This window comes from Haliotis cracherodii, unplaced genomic scaffold (genome assembly GCF_022045235.1).
Source record: "Haliotis cracherodii isolate W230 unplaced genomic scaffold, xgHalCrac1.p SCAF_6, whole genome shotgun sequence".
In the NCBI taxonomy this organism is placed as follows: domain Eukaryota; kingdom Metazoa; phylum Mollusca; class Gastropoda; order Lepetellida; family Haliotidae; genus Haliotis; species Haliotis cracherodii.
This window is the reverse complement of record NW_027266319.1, coordinates 34,465,009-34,481,935: the sequence shown is the minus strand read 5'-3', so window position 1 is coordinate 34,481,935 and position 16,927 is coordinate 34,465,009. Positions and strand designations below refer to the sequence as shown.

Here is a 16,927-nt window from a genome sequence, read left to right as displayed (position 1 = left end):
CATCTGTCGGTGTAAAACCTGAGCTTATTGAAAATGTAAGTACGTTTTTGGGAGCCATGCGTTAGCGCGCGCTATAACCAAGTTAGCGGTTTATTGAAAGGCACAATAGCGAGGAAACGCTGTACATTAGATTTGCGTTCCATATCGTGGCGTATCGATAAATGGGCCCACGTTTATCGTATATCGTATCGTGGGTCAAGTATCGCGATGCATCGGAATATCGGTGTATCGTTTCACCCTTAATCTCCCTTTGTTTCCTTCTTCAGGGAGGAGGAGATGTTGGTGCTGTAAATCTCACCTTGTTGTTATCTCCCTTTGTTTCCTTCTTCAGGGAGGAGGAGATGATGATGCTGATCAAGCAGGAGCCATCAGCCCAGGAGGAAGAGGAAGCGGCCCTCAAGCGAGACCAAACAGGTGTGGAGGAGGAGGCATCAGGGGACTTCCTGCCCACAGAGAGTGCTCCCAGAGCTGAAGACATGGAGGAACAGATGACTGGAGAGGAGCCCTCCCAGGCTCTTGTCATGGCCGACGTCGAGGACGACCAGGCCGCACCAGAGGACATGAGCATGGAGGAACAGCCCGAGGCTCTCGGGACAAGCATGGTGGTTGATACCGAGGCTGAAGGTGCTGCACTGGCAAATGGCGGAGCCAGTGAGGTGGAGGCTGACTCGGATGAGGATCTGGAGATGCTTGCTCTCCGACGCATGCAACAGGAAGCTAGCAAGATGGTTGCCGCTGCCAACACACATTCCACAGATTGAATCTCAAACACAGCACAGCTGAACTGAGGATCCTGTCCAAGGATGCCTCATCACATGGAATCAATTAGCATGAATAGCTTGCAGGGTAGAGGACAATCTACAAGACAATTTGCATATTTTTTAATTGTATGTACTGGTATATATCATTGGTGAAACGGGCATGTTATGAAAGTTGTAATATTGTCCCACAATGACTTTGAGTGATATTCCAGTTGCATCAAGATAGATGGTTGCCTTCAGGAAGAAATATCAAACAAATCACTTGTTCAAAACAGAACTGGTACATGTGTGTGTATTTATTCTTCAAGTTAACGCATTAGCTCTGATGCATGTAGATTAAGGATTGAAAGAGACAATGGATCTGCAAGTAGGACGTCTTGGCCTGGAAACGGTTTCAGTTGGCAGAACTTGTCAATATCATGTCCTGTGTTAGTACCCGGCAGTTTATGACGGCTTCTCGCTAACTTGTCGCGGGTGGCATGGTAGCCTAGCTATCCAGTAGGAGTGTCCGTCTGTGTGTATGTCTGTCTGTACTGTATGTCCAGCTTACTTACAGTGGCAGTGTTTAGCGAGGTCTTCATCGGCCGGCTACGATCTCAGCCGATGTCCAGTTGTCTCAGTGTTACGGTGTATATAGTCATAGAGGACGGTTGCCATGGATACTCATGATCGTAGAAAGAATTTAGTGTATGTGATACACCAGGCTGATATAGTCATGAGTATGTGTTGTCTTTTGTGAGAAAAATAATCAAAATCTTTTTGTAGTGAAAATGAATTGGTGCAAGGTTTTGAAGGCTTGATTTTGAGAGATTTTCAATACCAGAACTGTATATGTATAGCTAATACCAGAGTTTGTTGTCAAAACCTTTACCTCTGGGAATGTTTTTTTTTTCTAGTAGTGCATATTGCTGTGAAAAGTGTGCAATAAATAATAAGTTCAACAATTGGGCACAATATTTTTGATCTCAGATCTATAGATTGTTAATAATGTATTTTGATAGAGTATGATATAACACATGTCCCTATTGGTTTTGATATTTGATTTAGTATACTTATTGATGAACAATGTTAACGGTACATGTCCAAACAATTTTCTTAAAGACTGAGCTAAATGGTGTTTAAACAATTACACTAGTCAGTGATAAGCCATGGCAACAGTGTGTCAGGGCCTTCTGCAACATGGCAAAATTCTGAGAATTCTGATATTTATTGATTTTATGTGAGATGTCTGTGTAGATTGATTGATACAATTTGTATAGAAATCTTTAAAAAGTTTACTTACAGCTTTTGTGTTGTGAAGATCCATGACAATGTGTGCAAGAATGGACATGTACCTTTAACATTTTTATGCTATTGGTTGGCTCTGCACACCTTCTGCTAGTGCGGCGCTGTCCGTATCACATCTTGGCAGCTCAGGGGTAGGCTAGAGATGCTTGTTATCACACAGAGTATTATATTGTAGTAACATGAGGTAGGAACATGATAGGTCATAACATGAACATACCTTGGTAGGAAATAACGTCATACAAACTGGATATAAATTAGGGGTAAAAACATTGATATGGCAATATGCATATTACATAGCGGGCAATAACATGAATATTTCCAATTATTTGATGTCCTGATGGAAGTATTTCACAGAGTATATATATGAAGCGCAGACCATTATATTGACCAAAATGTCAAACTATTACTGTACTATTTTGGGGTTAATGTTTGAGGTGAGATCATCTTTATTATATCCCCAATTGGTGGTGAATTATGGTGGCATTACTTAGTTTCTGTGTAATAACAAGCCTCTGCTAGATACACAATGTGTTGATTTTCGTAATCTACACATTATATGTCCACAATCAAGGTAGATCTTAAAGCTGATAGCTTTACAACTATCTATCAGTTAATTATCAACATAGTGTACTAAACCCTTTTAGAAGCTAGAAAGCGGATATTTCTAGTGTCGTTGTTGCATATTGAATGATATCTAGTATCTTGACCTTGCATAAACAATGACTCGGCTGATTGTAGTGTGAGCCATACATTGCTGGATGTATGTACATAATATTGGCAGTTGAGACGCTAAGCTGTAGAATGGCACAATAGAGTGATGGGATGAGATGCTGCAGTGAGCATCAATGTAAGCCATTATTCTGTGGTGAATTGTTTTCAATGAGTAGTCCGTGAGATGTACAAAGTTTGTAATTTTTGAAGGACCACAAACTGACGATTGAACTGAAAATTTGGCCTGAATTGGAATTCCTGATTTAGCCATGATTGCTATGGGTCTGTTGAAGTAATAGAGTAAATTGCTGTATGTAATAAAGTGTTGGATTTGAGTAAATTGATGTGTACAATATTGAGTATGTAAGAGGATAGTGAAGGTTTTGTCCTGAACTGATAGTTTTGTCAGCTTGTGTTTTCCAGGGCCTTGCATTTAGATATCGTGGAAACCTCAAGGGGGTTTCAGTGTGTGTCATTTATATGCTACAAGTTGTCTTTTTGTCGTCATCAAAAACTATTTCTTTCATTCTTATTTATTTGAAAATTTAGTCGACTCAACCCTTAAACTGTTTTCCTCTGGCAAATTTTTATGTAAACCATTGCTTGTTGATTTTGTGTTGAAAAGGGAGTTTTTGTGTACTATCTATAATTCACTTGTTTTAATTAAGATCATTCCAGAGATAATTCTGCCAATGTATCACAATTTATGAGTTTTGTCATGAATTTATGTTCATGTGACACTGGAACCTTTTGAAATTTTTCAGATTTATTTCGATTTCAGAATTGTTGATTAAATTGTTCTTGATGACGAATGACAACTGTGAGAGATTTATTATATAAATTAGCCTAGCTCATGTTACAGAGAAAAGCAATGTTGATGGTTGTTTTGTCATAACTCAACCAGACTTTTATAGGACAATACATTCGTAAATCAAAGATGTCTTCCTGAATTTGTTGACATGTTCCAAGCGTTGTGGTAATTCACTCTTATCAGGAATCAAAAGTGCATAATCCTAAGTGTAGTTTCTTTTTGTAATTAATGTGCATTATTTTGTTTAGTCGAGAAACACGAGGAGCTTTGGGTACCATGTATTTTTATGTGTCCACTTATTGTACTGTTTTTGTCAGTGCTTTTTGGAGTTGCTTTAGAGTTGCCATGGTAACAACACTTTGGTTCTAGGTCACATTATTTAATTAATAATATAAGTTGCAATGTGTCATGCCGAAAATATTACCAATGTTTTGGACTTATTCTGTTCTCATAGAGAACATTTTGTGCCAAAATTCAATCAAAGACATACAAACACCTTAGTAGGTAACATTGTGGTATGATAGTTGCAGAAAATAATTCCTGTTTCGTGAATATTTGACTGTGTTTCACCTGAAGTAAGATAATGATCTTTTTAGATTATCAAAGTTTGTTTTCTTATGATTACTGTTGCTGCAACAGGGACGTGTTTTGACTGGGTTTTGTTTGTTTTGCCTACTAACATGGATCTGCTTCCATCAAATCTTTTGCCCACTTATGTTGAACTGTTTGTGTGCATTTGAGTGCATATAATTGTCCCATTAACAGTTTCTTTTATCCCAGAATCTCATGGGTTCAGTCAAGTGCCGGTGTTATAATGTGTATCATTTTGTGTTTACTTCACAATACTAACAATAAGCCACTTTAGGCATGTTTTTGTTTGGTTGGATTATGTTTGTTTGACGTCTACTGAGGGTTTCCTGTTTCACAATTCCAATGCTGTTGTTTAGATTATTCGTCATGCTGGACCAAAAAGGAACTAAGTTGTATAGATGTTTTAAATGAGGTGCAGTAGTTATATTACTGTACAGAAGGTCACAGTTAGTTACATATTGCCAATTCTGTTATTCATTGTTAACAAAGTGAGTACAATGTGACTAGAGACTTCCATGTCCCACATGGGCATGTGATACGCAAATTATCACACCTCTGATGTGTGTTCAGAAATTATTTACTTCTACTTTTTGGTGTAATCAGTTAGGACTTATCAGAATGATGGCAATATGTAACTTTCTTTAGAGTGTACATGTGTATCTGTGTAGAGATATTTTTGAACCAAGATCATGTTGTACCTTTGTGACCATGAGAGATGGTGCATTTGTAGAGATGTACATATCAGCCACCATTACACGTGTTGCCTAGCCCAACCACAGTCAGTGTATAGTGCTAATACCATTGCTTCTTATATGTCTAATTTGTTTGTGTCACTTCCTGCCTCAGTGCATTCTGGGGCTGTTTGTCAGCCATGTTGAAAGTAGTCCCGGGGTCTAACATTTTTACAATGGCTTGTTATGTGTTCATATTCATTTATACTGGTTGCTGCAAAGTAGATATATCTGAAAATTTTAAAAAACTAAGAACCGTTTAGAACTAGGTGATTTTATTCATACTGCAACTTTAAATTCTGTTTTGAAGTGCTCTGTATAGATAGTTTTTCTCCAGTTGATCATAATAGGGTGGGTGGATACTGCATAATTGTTGATAGAGTTGATATGTGAATTGGGTGTTTACCTGGAATGATAAATGTCCTTCCCAAAAGTGTGAAAGTAGTGATCCTGCTCTCCTCATGTGTGCCACTGGGTAGGTCGGATTAGCTCCTCTGTCCAACTAGATGATTTAGGGTTAATATAAGTGGAGACAGGTTACATCAAAATAGATGCAAAGACCCCACTTACGCAGAGTGTGGACAAGTTTCAGGCCATCTGTTTTGAATAATAACGTAAAAAAGAATCATTGTGAACCACTGGGTGTTTAGTCGCAATCACTACAAGAGTTCTTGGTATTTCATTACCTTGAGTTAGTCTTGAGACAGTCCTGAATGGTAATAAGTTCGGATAATATGGAATTTGTCAATAGTGTTTGGACCCTTAATATTTAGCAAAGTAATTAGTAATGTAATGTCATTTTGCTGGGGGAAAACCACATTCAAGGGTCATTATTGTCTTGACGGATGAGCGTTTTGTATGGGTGAGATGGGACAACGGAACATTACCAGATTGGTAAATCCTTTATGACCAAAATAAATTGATGGAAGTTATTCTGAAATTTCAAAATCTTCCACATATTGTCATGTTCTGGCTGAAAATCTGCCCATTCAACAGCTCTGTTACGTGTTTCACGAGAAAAGAATTATCTTTTAGTTGTCACTTCAGACTTTGCAGCTTCCAAACATTCACTGATCAGATCAACCGGCCTGCATATGCATCATTTTAAAAAGTCACTTGCAAGATGAGTAAAAACATCAATTGTTCTATTTTAGAAAACTGTAAGCAACCTTTGGAAATATTGAAAGGAAAAACGACCAGTTTCTGATTCTTATGGTGACTGGTTATCTGGTCAGTGAATAAAACACTATAGGAGAGCATGCAAGTACCAATTCAAACTTGTGTATCAAGTAATTCTCCTAGTTCCTCTGATGAAACCCTTTTTATCGTTCTGCAGGAAAATCATTCTGGTAACACACTGGTTTGAGTGATCACTCCACTTGAGGATCTGGGTTTGATCTCTGTCAAGAATAAAATGTACAAAATAACCTTCCTCTCCTTCTCTCCCCACCCACTCCATCTCCCAACCCCAACCCCCAACCCCTTTATTTTGCTGCTGGATTGCTAAAAAAGCAGCACGACCCCAACTTTTTTCAAAACTTAAAGGAGAGTGTTTCTCTGTGGGAATTTCTACAGCTGATCTGCAAGCCATGCTAGCAATATCATTAAGGGCATTTCAAAATAATTTATTTTATCACCTTGTACACATGTCCTGTTTCTACCTCAGTGACATCCACTTTAACAGATGCCAGCTGGAAGGGGCAGGCATTAATAAACATTGTAGCACAACAAGGGGAGGTTATCACAATATTGGCATAGATATCCATATAAATAGGCAGTTATGCCCCAAACGTAGCAGTCCATTGATTAAGAAATGTAAGTGATCGGGGTTTTTTTGCATTATTATTAGTTCATGACAATAATTTATATAGTTTTCCTGCCTTGGCAATGAACTTCTTCTCGTCACCTCCAAAAAAATTTCAGGATTGGTATTAACGCAACCACAACATCCTTTTTTGTCTCACCAGTACCCTGGGAAAATCATTAATATTCTAATAAGGGCCATTGTGAAGCCTATTTGTGAACTGTTTATCTTATGCCTTAAAACTAAAGATCCTTTGAGTTTGTTGGTGACTGCCCCTTTCAGTACAGTTACCTTGTAGTCCATGAACAATACCATGTCATACTGTTGTAAATACATTTACTGTTCAGTATGTGCCAAATATCATTCATTGCAAAAATAGTAATGTATTTTTCAAGGCAATCATTACAAAATGTCAGAAATGTGCCATAATCTATGACGAGTTTTTTTGTCGTGTATATTTTTTAGCCAAAATGTCCTGTTATGAGGCTTTGGCCGATGATAATAAAAACTAATAATATTAACATGAACTATTTCCCCTTGCTCTTGTACTCTCAAGAACACATGTTAATAACTGCATTTTTTTGTATGTTAATATTGTCATTTATTCCCTATTACTCCCCTGACGTTAAGAGCTTGGGTTGGCTTGTCTTGGAGAAATTATCCCAAGTGTTATTTATACTTTTACAGACTTGTTACAACATAGTATCCAATGAATTGAAATGGCTTTAATGTATGACTGTAATGTATGTTTAATTACTTGATACACAACTACAAGCAGGTGAAGGGTTAGACATAAGCGTCATAGATGTATGGAATATGAGTGGTTTGTCAAGGGATTCCATCCTAATATACCTCATTTGCATAAATACATGTTAGCTAGGACTATTTTTGGCACCACATGGTTGAACCATAATGGTTATATCATATTTGTGAGGTTTGCACAAGTTTATGAATGATTTGTTTGTTTTTTTAAATTTGTGACTAATCCTAGTCTGAGATATGTATATCTTTACATATGTGGTGAAGTTTATCAGATACCGAGCGCTGTTCTGACATAAGTTATGTCATTGGCTGAATAAGTGTTAATGTAGTGTTTTTTTCAGTTGATTCACCTTTATCTCAGAGTTATTTTACAAGCTGGTGTCATACCACTCAGTGGATGTAAAACGTTTTGGAATGTAATCAAACCTTTTGGACTTCTCAGGAGTGATTTCATTGGGGTAAGCCAATTGTGAAAGTGTTTGCTTGTCACTCTCTGATATGTGAAACCCATTCTTTGTGTCCTCTGCTGTGATTTTGCAAAACATTGCTAAGTCACTTCTGTTTTGTTTTTTTCTTGAAAGATTTTGAAATGTCATGTTCTCTAATTAAGCAGACCTCTAATTAAGCAGACCTCTAATAATAAACTCACCAATTGATGCCATGTTGGTGCCAAAAGGTTTAAATGTAGTATGAATGATCACGCATCCCATATGTCTAGTCAGCACCTTCAGCCAAACCCAAATTTCATCAAGGTAATCCACAGTTGGGGCAAAATGGTTCTTACTGTCTGGCCCCTTACCATGGATATTACATGAAATTGAGGTTCTTAGCTTGTCGTCACATAGGCTAACTTATTGTCACGTGCCATTAAGCATAATTTCTCATTATCATTGTGTTTGATTTGTGCTTGAGTTCTTGCTCTCATTGTCTGCTTCTGTTTGTGCTCATACTACTCATGTCAACTCATCCAGACTAGAAATGGACCAATAATTTCTTGTTTCGCATCACAGAAGTGTGACGTCTCCGTGAATCAGAGTCATTGTATCATTGTCATCATTAATGTACCTCAGGTCGGAACCCAGAAAATAAAAAAAATGGGATCTTAGAAAAAACAAACTTTTTTGTTTTCTTTTCACGGGTTACATCCTACTGGTTTTAAGACACGACTAAATGGATCAGGTGGTCGGGTTTGGTGAATTTGTTGATTGTATGTCATTGTACCCCAACTGTGTGGGTCATTGCTCATAATTTCAATCATAGAATTGTCGGGTCCAAACTTGATTATTTACTGGCCATTGTCATATAGCTGCAATATTGCTAAGCGCAACATGAAACAACAACCAACCAAACGATAGATCCTTCAGAAACTCATGGATCCTTGTGCCTATGTTTGTGATAAGTAAGTAAGTGAATGTAGATAACTCCGCAATTGGCAGTATTCCAGCAATACCATGGAAGCAGTCTTGGCCAGTGTGACCAACAATCCATACTGCCCGTCAGATAGACAGTGTGAAGTATGATCCGTCACATCAGGCAGATTGGCAGTGTTAACTCAATCCATACTGTCAGGCAGATAGACAGTGTGAAGTATGATCCATACTATCCAGCAGATAGAGTGTACCAGATCCATATTGTCCGGCAGATAGAGTGAACTAGGATTCATACCATCGGGCAGATGGACAGTGTGAACTATGGTCCATACCATCCGGCAGATGGACAGTGTGAACTATGGTCCATACCATCCGGCAGATGGACAGTGTGAACTATGGCCCATACCATCCGGCAGATGGACAGTGTGAACTATGGTCCATACCATCCGGCAGATGGACAGTGTGAACTATGGTCCATACCATCCGGCAGATGGACAGTGTGAACTATGGCCCATACCATCCGGCAGATGGACAGTGTGAACTATGGTCCATACCATCCGGCAGATGGACAGTGTGAACTATGGTCCATACTGTCTGGCAGATGGCTTGAACGATGAGACCAAAGAAAGTTCAGGAAAAATCAGTTCAGTGGATATATTTTACAGATTACACAAACGTTCATTTGACATCTAGGGAAATGATGTAGATAATGACTTGCAGATAAGCACATGCACATGCCCATGCACTCGCGACCCGTGAAGATTTTGGGGTAGAATAGGTCTTCAGACTTGCCGTAAAAGGCGACTAAGCTTGTCGTAAAAGGCGACTAACGGGATCGGGTGGTCAGGCTCGCTGACTTGGTTGATACATGTCATCAATCCCAATTGTGTGGATCGATGCTCATGATATAAATCACTGGATTTTCTGGTCCAGACTCGATTATTTACAGACCGCCGTCATATAGCTGGAATATATACGCACCTCCATAATACTGGATTACTTTAATGCGATGGATCCCCCCAGGAAGCGGCTGTAAAATCTTACATACTCCATTGGTCTGGAGTTCTGGTGTATTTTAATTTAACATTCAACTGGACATGTTTGGTCATATTTTGCATTGTGTGTTTAATAATAGGTTTAGATTAAAGTTTAGAATACACAAAGACTGCTTCATTAACAACAAAACTACCCAAGATCTTTTAATGTCAATTTAATAACTACATATAAACTCATTCGAAATACGTCTTCCCGGGATAGTCACAGTAACGATGATCATGAGTAGAGATCTTGTAAACATTGTATATATCGTCAGATCATAGGTTTTCGAACTGCCATGTTTTTCGCGATTACCCGCGCTATAACGTGGTGTAGCAACGCCCAGATATAGTATATACTCAGATGATGGAGTGTTTTTAAGAAAAAGTTGTCTGTTAAAAGTGATTGAGAAGTTTTACAGTTGTTCATGTGACTAGGGAGAAAACTACGAATGTTTCTTAAGTGTCCGAAAACCTATAACACGGGGATATTTATGTACATAATATATGTATGTCTCGTGACAAAATACTGATACCTGATAATCTGTTCGCACCAGCACCATCCCAATTTATGTGATAACTGGTACCAATAAAATCATAAATCAAACAACTCTCTCCCTGTTGTCATCGCTGCCGTTCTTAGCGATCTTAGCGTTAAGGGGATCAAAACTCCCATGCCTTAACATACAGTTACGACAGGCGTTGCGCTTGATTAAGCTGTTATGCGCAACGGCACCCTGGTAACTACTTCCTGTAGGTATACGCCTTGATGAAATCCTTATAGTTAACCCTCTACCCGTCATCCTGGTAATTACGTTCTGTAGGTATAAGCCTTGATAAAGTCCATGTATTTAACCCCCTCCTCGTCGTCCTCGTAACTACTTCCTGTAGGTATAAGCCTTGATAACGTCCCCACAGTTAACCCTCTACCCGTCATCCTAGTAACTACTTCCTGTAGGTATAAGCCTTGATAAAGTCCCTGTAGTTAACCCTCTCCCTGTCGTCCTGGTAGCAGGCGATCAGGAGCTCCACCAGCCTGCCCAGCTTCAGGCGCAGTTCCCTGTGCTGCCGCATGGCCGTGAAGATCTCGTCCCTGGTCAGATACCCGCTCCCATCTGCGTCCAGTTGCAGGAAGACTCTCTCCAACGCCTGAGGGTGAGAGAGGGTGTATGAATATAACGGTGGGCTTCACACATTGTATCCGTATTGTCATGGAACTAGGTTTTCGTCATGACAACCGTATAAACAAGCCTTTTGTTACTTGCTACATTGATCCCATAAGTGTCTATGGTCAAGTGTCACGATGAACCCAGAGGTGTTGGATACCAATATAGCTCTGTATAGTATAAAATGGTTCCTTGAAAATTAACTTTCGAACCGTATCTATTCTCCACGACTCTTTTTGTTTGTCTGTTAACGCTGCACTCAGCAATATTCCAGCTGTAAATTAGGGTCTGTAAGTAATCGAGTCTGGACCAGGCAATCCAGTGAAGATATCATGAGCATCAGTCCACGCAATTAGGATACGATGACATGCACCAACCAAGTCAGAGAGTCTGACCACCCGATCTCATTAGTCGCCTCTTACGACAAGCATGCATGGGTTTCTGAAGACCAATTCTAAGCCAGATCTTCATACTGACTCTGAGTCGGCTAGTCCTTGTTGTATCCACTTAATGCCGAGCTCCAGGTAGGGTAAGAACAAGTGCCACCTTTTAACGTCTTTTGGAATGAAGTGTGGGGATCGAATCGGGTAAATTAACAGTAAACGTATGACATCACTATGACTAACACATTTGGCAATGTATTTTCGTAATCATGACTCGGTAACTGACCGCGAATTCACAAATCACAAAAACCTCAATCCGTGCTTGATGTGTTCTAGCAAACCCTCAGCGCAAACCTCACCTGTGACGTCACCTTGATGTCGAACGTGGTGAGGAACGCCTCATAGTCCAGTTCTCTCTTGTTGGCTCTGGCACACGTGATGAGCAAGGCGGCGATACTTCCGGGGGCCAGGTCCACCGGGCAGGAAGGCTTGGTGGCGTCCATGATCTCTTCCCGCGATATGCGGCCATTGTGGTTGCGGTCTAACGCCCAAAAGTCCCGCCTCAGAGCCATCTGTCTACAACCAACGAATCGTTCATCACTTGGTGGCGTGTGAGATCTCGTAGCGACATTATGACCTTCAACTTGATTGTATGGATGTTTGTGTGTTTGTTGTTTAACGCCGCAATATTCCCGACATACATGACGGCGGCCTGTAAATAAATGGGTCTTGACCAGACAACAAGTGATTAATATTATGAGCAACGATCCAGGCGTAGGATGATACGTAATCAACCAAGGCAGTAAATCTGATCACCCGATTCATTTTGACGCCTTATAAGACATGCAGGCATACGTTACATATGGCCTTTTCTAAACGGAATTCACACAGATGACCTTGAGCTTTTACCCGATGTGAGTGTGGCTGCTTGTTCTAGCCCGGACTGATGCCGATTTATAGTGCTAGCACACTGAGATACCCTGCCGCAGTTTAACATGAATACCCCCGAGACTCCGAGACGACAAGCCCTTGTTTTAGCCCCTTAATGCCGAGCGCCTAACAGGGTAACAACAAGTACCATCTTTTAACGTCTTTTGCGGCCGGGAATCGCTCTGCGGTCGGACGCTCTACCACTAGACCACGGAGGCGGTTACCCGATGTAGAAACTGATGCCACAACACAAACTGACATGATATACGACAATCATGACTGTATCAGAGAGACCAACGGGCCAGAATCTGGCCTAGCATTTATTTTCATGTCGAGCAGTATTCAAGAAGCCCCAGCCTTTGGTGTTTACATTTCACAACTTTTGAGATACACTCGAGCATGCTCTTTCTACCAGGACTTCAAAGAGAGCCATACGACTCTTGCTCAGAAGTTGTTTGATCAAGGTTACAACATTCAAGGCCTCAGTAAAGCTTTCAAAAACGTTTACGGTGGACATGTGGAGGACATTTCCAAATTTAAAGCACCAGTGACAAAAATGATGTCCGATGCAATTCCCTAATTTGACTTGTACCATATGTTCCCGTGTTTTTTGCAAGTAAACACTTGACTTCCCTTTGCATGTGTTTGTTATGGGTGCCACCGGTGGGGCAGGATACGCTCACCTTTTCGCGAGCACCCGGTTTCAAAACTATTTGAAAGTGATTCATAAACACATGCTCATGTTGTAGTCGGAATTGTTCAATCGATTCTTTTAGCAAAGATATCTATCGAAAATGAAAAGGGTCTTGTCGTTTTTATGTATGTTTAAAGTGCCTGGGACATTATTCACAGTCTCCCATATGGGCGCCAGTGAGGTGTCACGGTCACTGTGTGGGTACTTACTGCATAATGATAGAGGGGATCCTCCCGATGGACGCCAGTAGGATGTCACGTGACACATGCCCCTCTTCATCCACCTCGATGTCGCCCAACACATTCTATGCAACCACAATATGAGTGAGTGAAAGAGAGGGAGGGGAGGGGGGGGGGGGGGGGGTGGGGGGGGGGGTGGGTGGAGGTGTGATTCGAGTACAGTTATGATACTGATAAGCCGGGTCAAGCGAGGCGAACCGGAATTCAAACATTGACTCGATGAAGTTTCATTGACAACAAAATCAAATATAAATTTCATTATATAATGAATTGAACACCACATTCACATTATTTCAGACATCTAGCCACTCACTTTGGATACAGACACCATATGTCTGAATCATGGATAAGATGACTAGCGCGTACATACGTTATTAGATGACCCTTTGGGAGGCTCGTTTCAACGCGACCCATGATTTATTAAAGCTCTGTTTGTGTTCGTATAAGATCGCACTGAATCTATAGGATTCGCTTCTGGAATGATATTCTATATCTACGAGGGCTGGTCAAAAAGTTCTAAGGTTAGCAAACAGCTTTGAGGTCATCGTTGTCGTCATAGCTCTTTCCACTAATGTTTTCTTTCAGTTTAGAGGTAGGTAGGTCATCGCGATAGACCCATGTTTCATCACCCGTTACTAATCTCTTTTTGAATTTGACGAAATCCTCCTCAACCCATTTCTTCTTTCCTTAAGATCAGAATTTAGAAAGTTTGGCACCCAACGAGCAGATATGTTATTCATCTGTAACCGTTCATGAATAACAGTTTCAGTGTCTCCATGGCTTAGACCTGTCTCTTGCTCAAGTTCAAAGGTAATTCCTCAGTATAGATTTTCTATCTCCTTGAATGAATCTTTATTGAATGGTGTTGAGAGATGGCCAGACCTAGGATCATCATCAAGGCTTGTTCTCCCAGCCTTGAACATAGCTGCCCAACGTTTAACAGTGGAACAGCTAGGGCACGGATCCCCATACGCTTGTGACATGCGGTCATGAATTTCTTGGGGAGTACTTTTCTCAAAAGTAAAAAACTTGATACTCGTTCTTTTCCATTTCTGTGACCATTTGGACCTCTATCACGTTCAACTGGCTTTCACTAATATACAAACGGCCTCAACAGAACAAATACACTTGCAATGAACTACTCAAACAATGTACTACATTGACTAGTTCACTTTGTTATGGTCCATAGTTGAAAGTTAGATAGACTTATAACTGTTTGAGCAGCCCTCGTATGTTTGCACTTACAATAAGCGTTCCAGTTATGTCCATACCCGTGCTCGTGGGTTTCACTGAAGTGGTAAACGTCTGAGACCTGCATTACTTCGGGCTTTCCTCCCACATTAAGCTGACACGCCGTGATATAACTGGAATACTGTTAAAAGCGGCGTTAAACCCAACTCACTCACTCACTCACAGCGAACTTTGCCGCATGAGACCACTGGACTACCCGTGCGCCCTGTTGACTTACACCGATTATGTGCATCATTAACTATGTGACACACAGGGGATTCCTACACACATATAGTCGTACTGATGCGTGCAATCTGAGCATCAACGACATGAACGTGTATTACCATTATGCCCTAGCAGGGTGTACTTATACGATGCCTTGGTTGTAGTCTCCACATGTTGATATGACAACCAGTTATACGAGGGTGGCTGAAAAGCTCTGGAGTGCCTGGGTCCCACGGTTGTAGAAGGCTTCATTCTGGTGATGTAAATAGACCCGGGGCAACAACGCGACGTTTAGCCTTGATATTCTCACGCACTTGCCTAAGCAGATTACAGCATAAATTATCTGACCTTTCTGAAGGTAGTCCACCAGTAGTATTCCTTTCGAATCCTTAAAAACCGAAGCTATCACCTTGAAGGAACAGACTGGCCCTTCTTCTTCGGAAATGTTAGATGTTTCGACTGCTTTGACATCTTCGAGGCCCTCTCTTCCCCTCCGCTGCCCACCTCTGAACAGTCGCAAATATAAGAGCATCATCCCCTAAAGTTGACACCATGTCCGCATGGATGGATGTTGGGGTTAGCCTTTTCGTTTGGAGATATTTGATGACAGCGCGGTAGCCACTTTTGTTCATTTTCATCTACAGAGATTACCTTGTCACTTTGATGCCTGCAGAAATATGCTGCCTGAATGCTGCATTCGGTTTTAATGCAACTTGTTAGCATGTCAGGTATTGTACTTGGGGGTTTGGTTAAGGGTTACAATACATCCTTCGTCGTTCGACCCAGAGCTTTTCAGCCACACCTCGTACTTTATACGGACAATGGAATTGAGAGTTTGTTTGTGAAACCACCTTCGGCTCCTCGCTATGTAATTAATAAATAGGTTACTGTCTGTTTGTTTAACTCCTCTGTCCTCTGTCCATGCGGGGTAATTTTATTGCCTACTGGAGGCACTAAGTGTCACTGGAGAAAGTCGGCTAACAACGCCACCGCTCCACTCGTACGTGGGCCTAAATGTTTTCATGAGAAACTTGAATAAACACAGGCAATGAAATACTGTTCAAAGCGGCGTTAAACCAAACCCACACACTCATACAGATTGATGCTCCACGCGTCTCCTTTCAGTCTCTGGTGTACTTGGTCCAGACGTGGTTATTTACATCCGACTTGATATAGCTGGAATTTTGTTGACTGTTATGGGAATTATTCCCTCATAAAAAGTCTAACCGGTCCCCTGCATGCGTAAAACTTTACCATTTTACCGTCTCCCTTTAACCAGAACCTCATCCGAAGACTTCCCCTGAAAGAAGTGAACTATGGAACCTCATATAACGATCCCATCTCCGTCTCAAAGCGGCGTTAAACCTCACCTACCAACTTATAGCACCAGCTTACCAGAAGGTCCCGCTCTGTTCCTCTGAAACCTCCCGCCTCAAGGACTTCACACACCTCGGACAGCGTCAGGAACTGCACGCCACGTCGGCCATGTTTGTCCAACTCTCGCTGAAACACGCCAACCTGGTTCTCGTACCACGACTCCGCCAATTTGTTATTTGCCATTTTGCTTATTTTTGCAGAGGCAATATATATTCTCAGTATTTGTAAAGTTCGAAGTTCGGAAACGTGAGTCACAAATAAATCACCATTCGTATAGGAGGGTCAGTATGACTGTGAAATCGAACGTGCCACTAATATGATCATGAGTGTGTCGGTCGGCAAGGGATGTCGCCTCTCCCTTTTATTGGTCCCCTCTCCCACACCACCCGACGAGATAACACCCGTCAGTTTAACATCATAAGGTGATTTACGGGTGGAATTGTCAACTGTACAAACATTGTTCTCCACCCATAATAAACCCCTCATTCATAGTTGTAATTTATCTGCAAATGACGCCTCGCAGAATTAGACAGACAGGTGCTTGCTTAGAAGTGGTGTACATAAGAACCAAGGTTTAAAAATGGCATTTAATTACTTGTTCTCCTGATTTTTCTTTGCGATTCCTGGAGTGAGTGTGAATGGTTTTACGCCGCTTTTAGCAATATTCCAGCAATCTGGAGATACCAGAAATGGGCCTTTGTATATTCAGTAACTCAATATTGTAACCTTCCCTGATTTTATAATCGATACATAATATAAAACGTTAACGCCAGAGAATAACCAGTCTCGATTATCTCCCAAAAGAGATTCCATAATAAATG

At 40.9% G+C, this 16,927-nt stretch overlaps 2 protein-coding genes across 4 annotated transcripts in view; one reads left to right on the top strand and one right to left on the bottom strand.

Annotated features, from left to right (window-relative positions):
* LOC139446115 (forkhead box protein P1-like) overlaps positions 1–8,547 on the top strand; it is an 86,686-nt gene extending 78,139 nt beyond the window's left edge. For all 3 annotated transcript variants that reach the window (XM_071227394.1, XM_071227395.1, XM_071227398.1), the window contains exon 15: positions 332–8,547. In XM_071227394.1, the coding sequence (XP_071083495.1) occupies positions 332–761 (430 nt within the window). In that variant the 3' untranslated portion in view covers positions 762–8,547. The remainder of the gene's footprint in view (positions 1–331) is intronic.
* A 2,260-nt stretch (positions 8,548–10,807) lies between these two features.
* On the bottom strand, positions 10,808–16,289 carry LOC139445631 (uncharacterized). Its single transcript, XM_071226803.1, has 4 exons — positions 16,125–16,289; positions 13,245–13,339; positions 11,771–11,987; positions 10,808–11,011 (listed from the first exon to the last, which is right to left on the bottom strand). Exons 1-4 carry the CDS (start codon positions 16,287–16,289, stop codon positions 10,808–10,810), a joined length of 681 nt encoding a protein of 226 aa, XP_071082904.1.
* Positions 16,290–16,927: the final 638 nt, after the last annotated feature.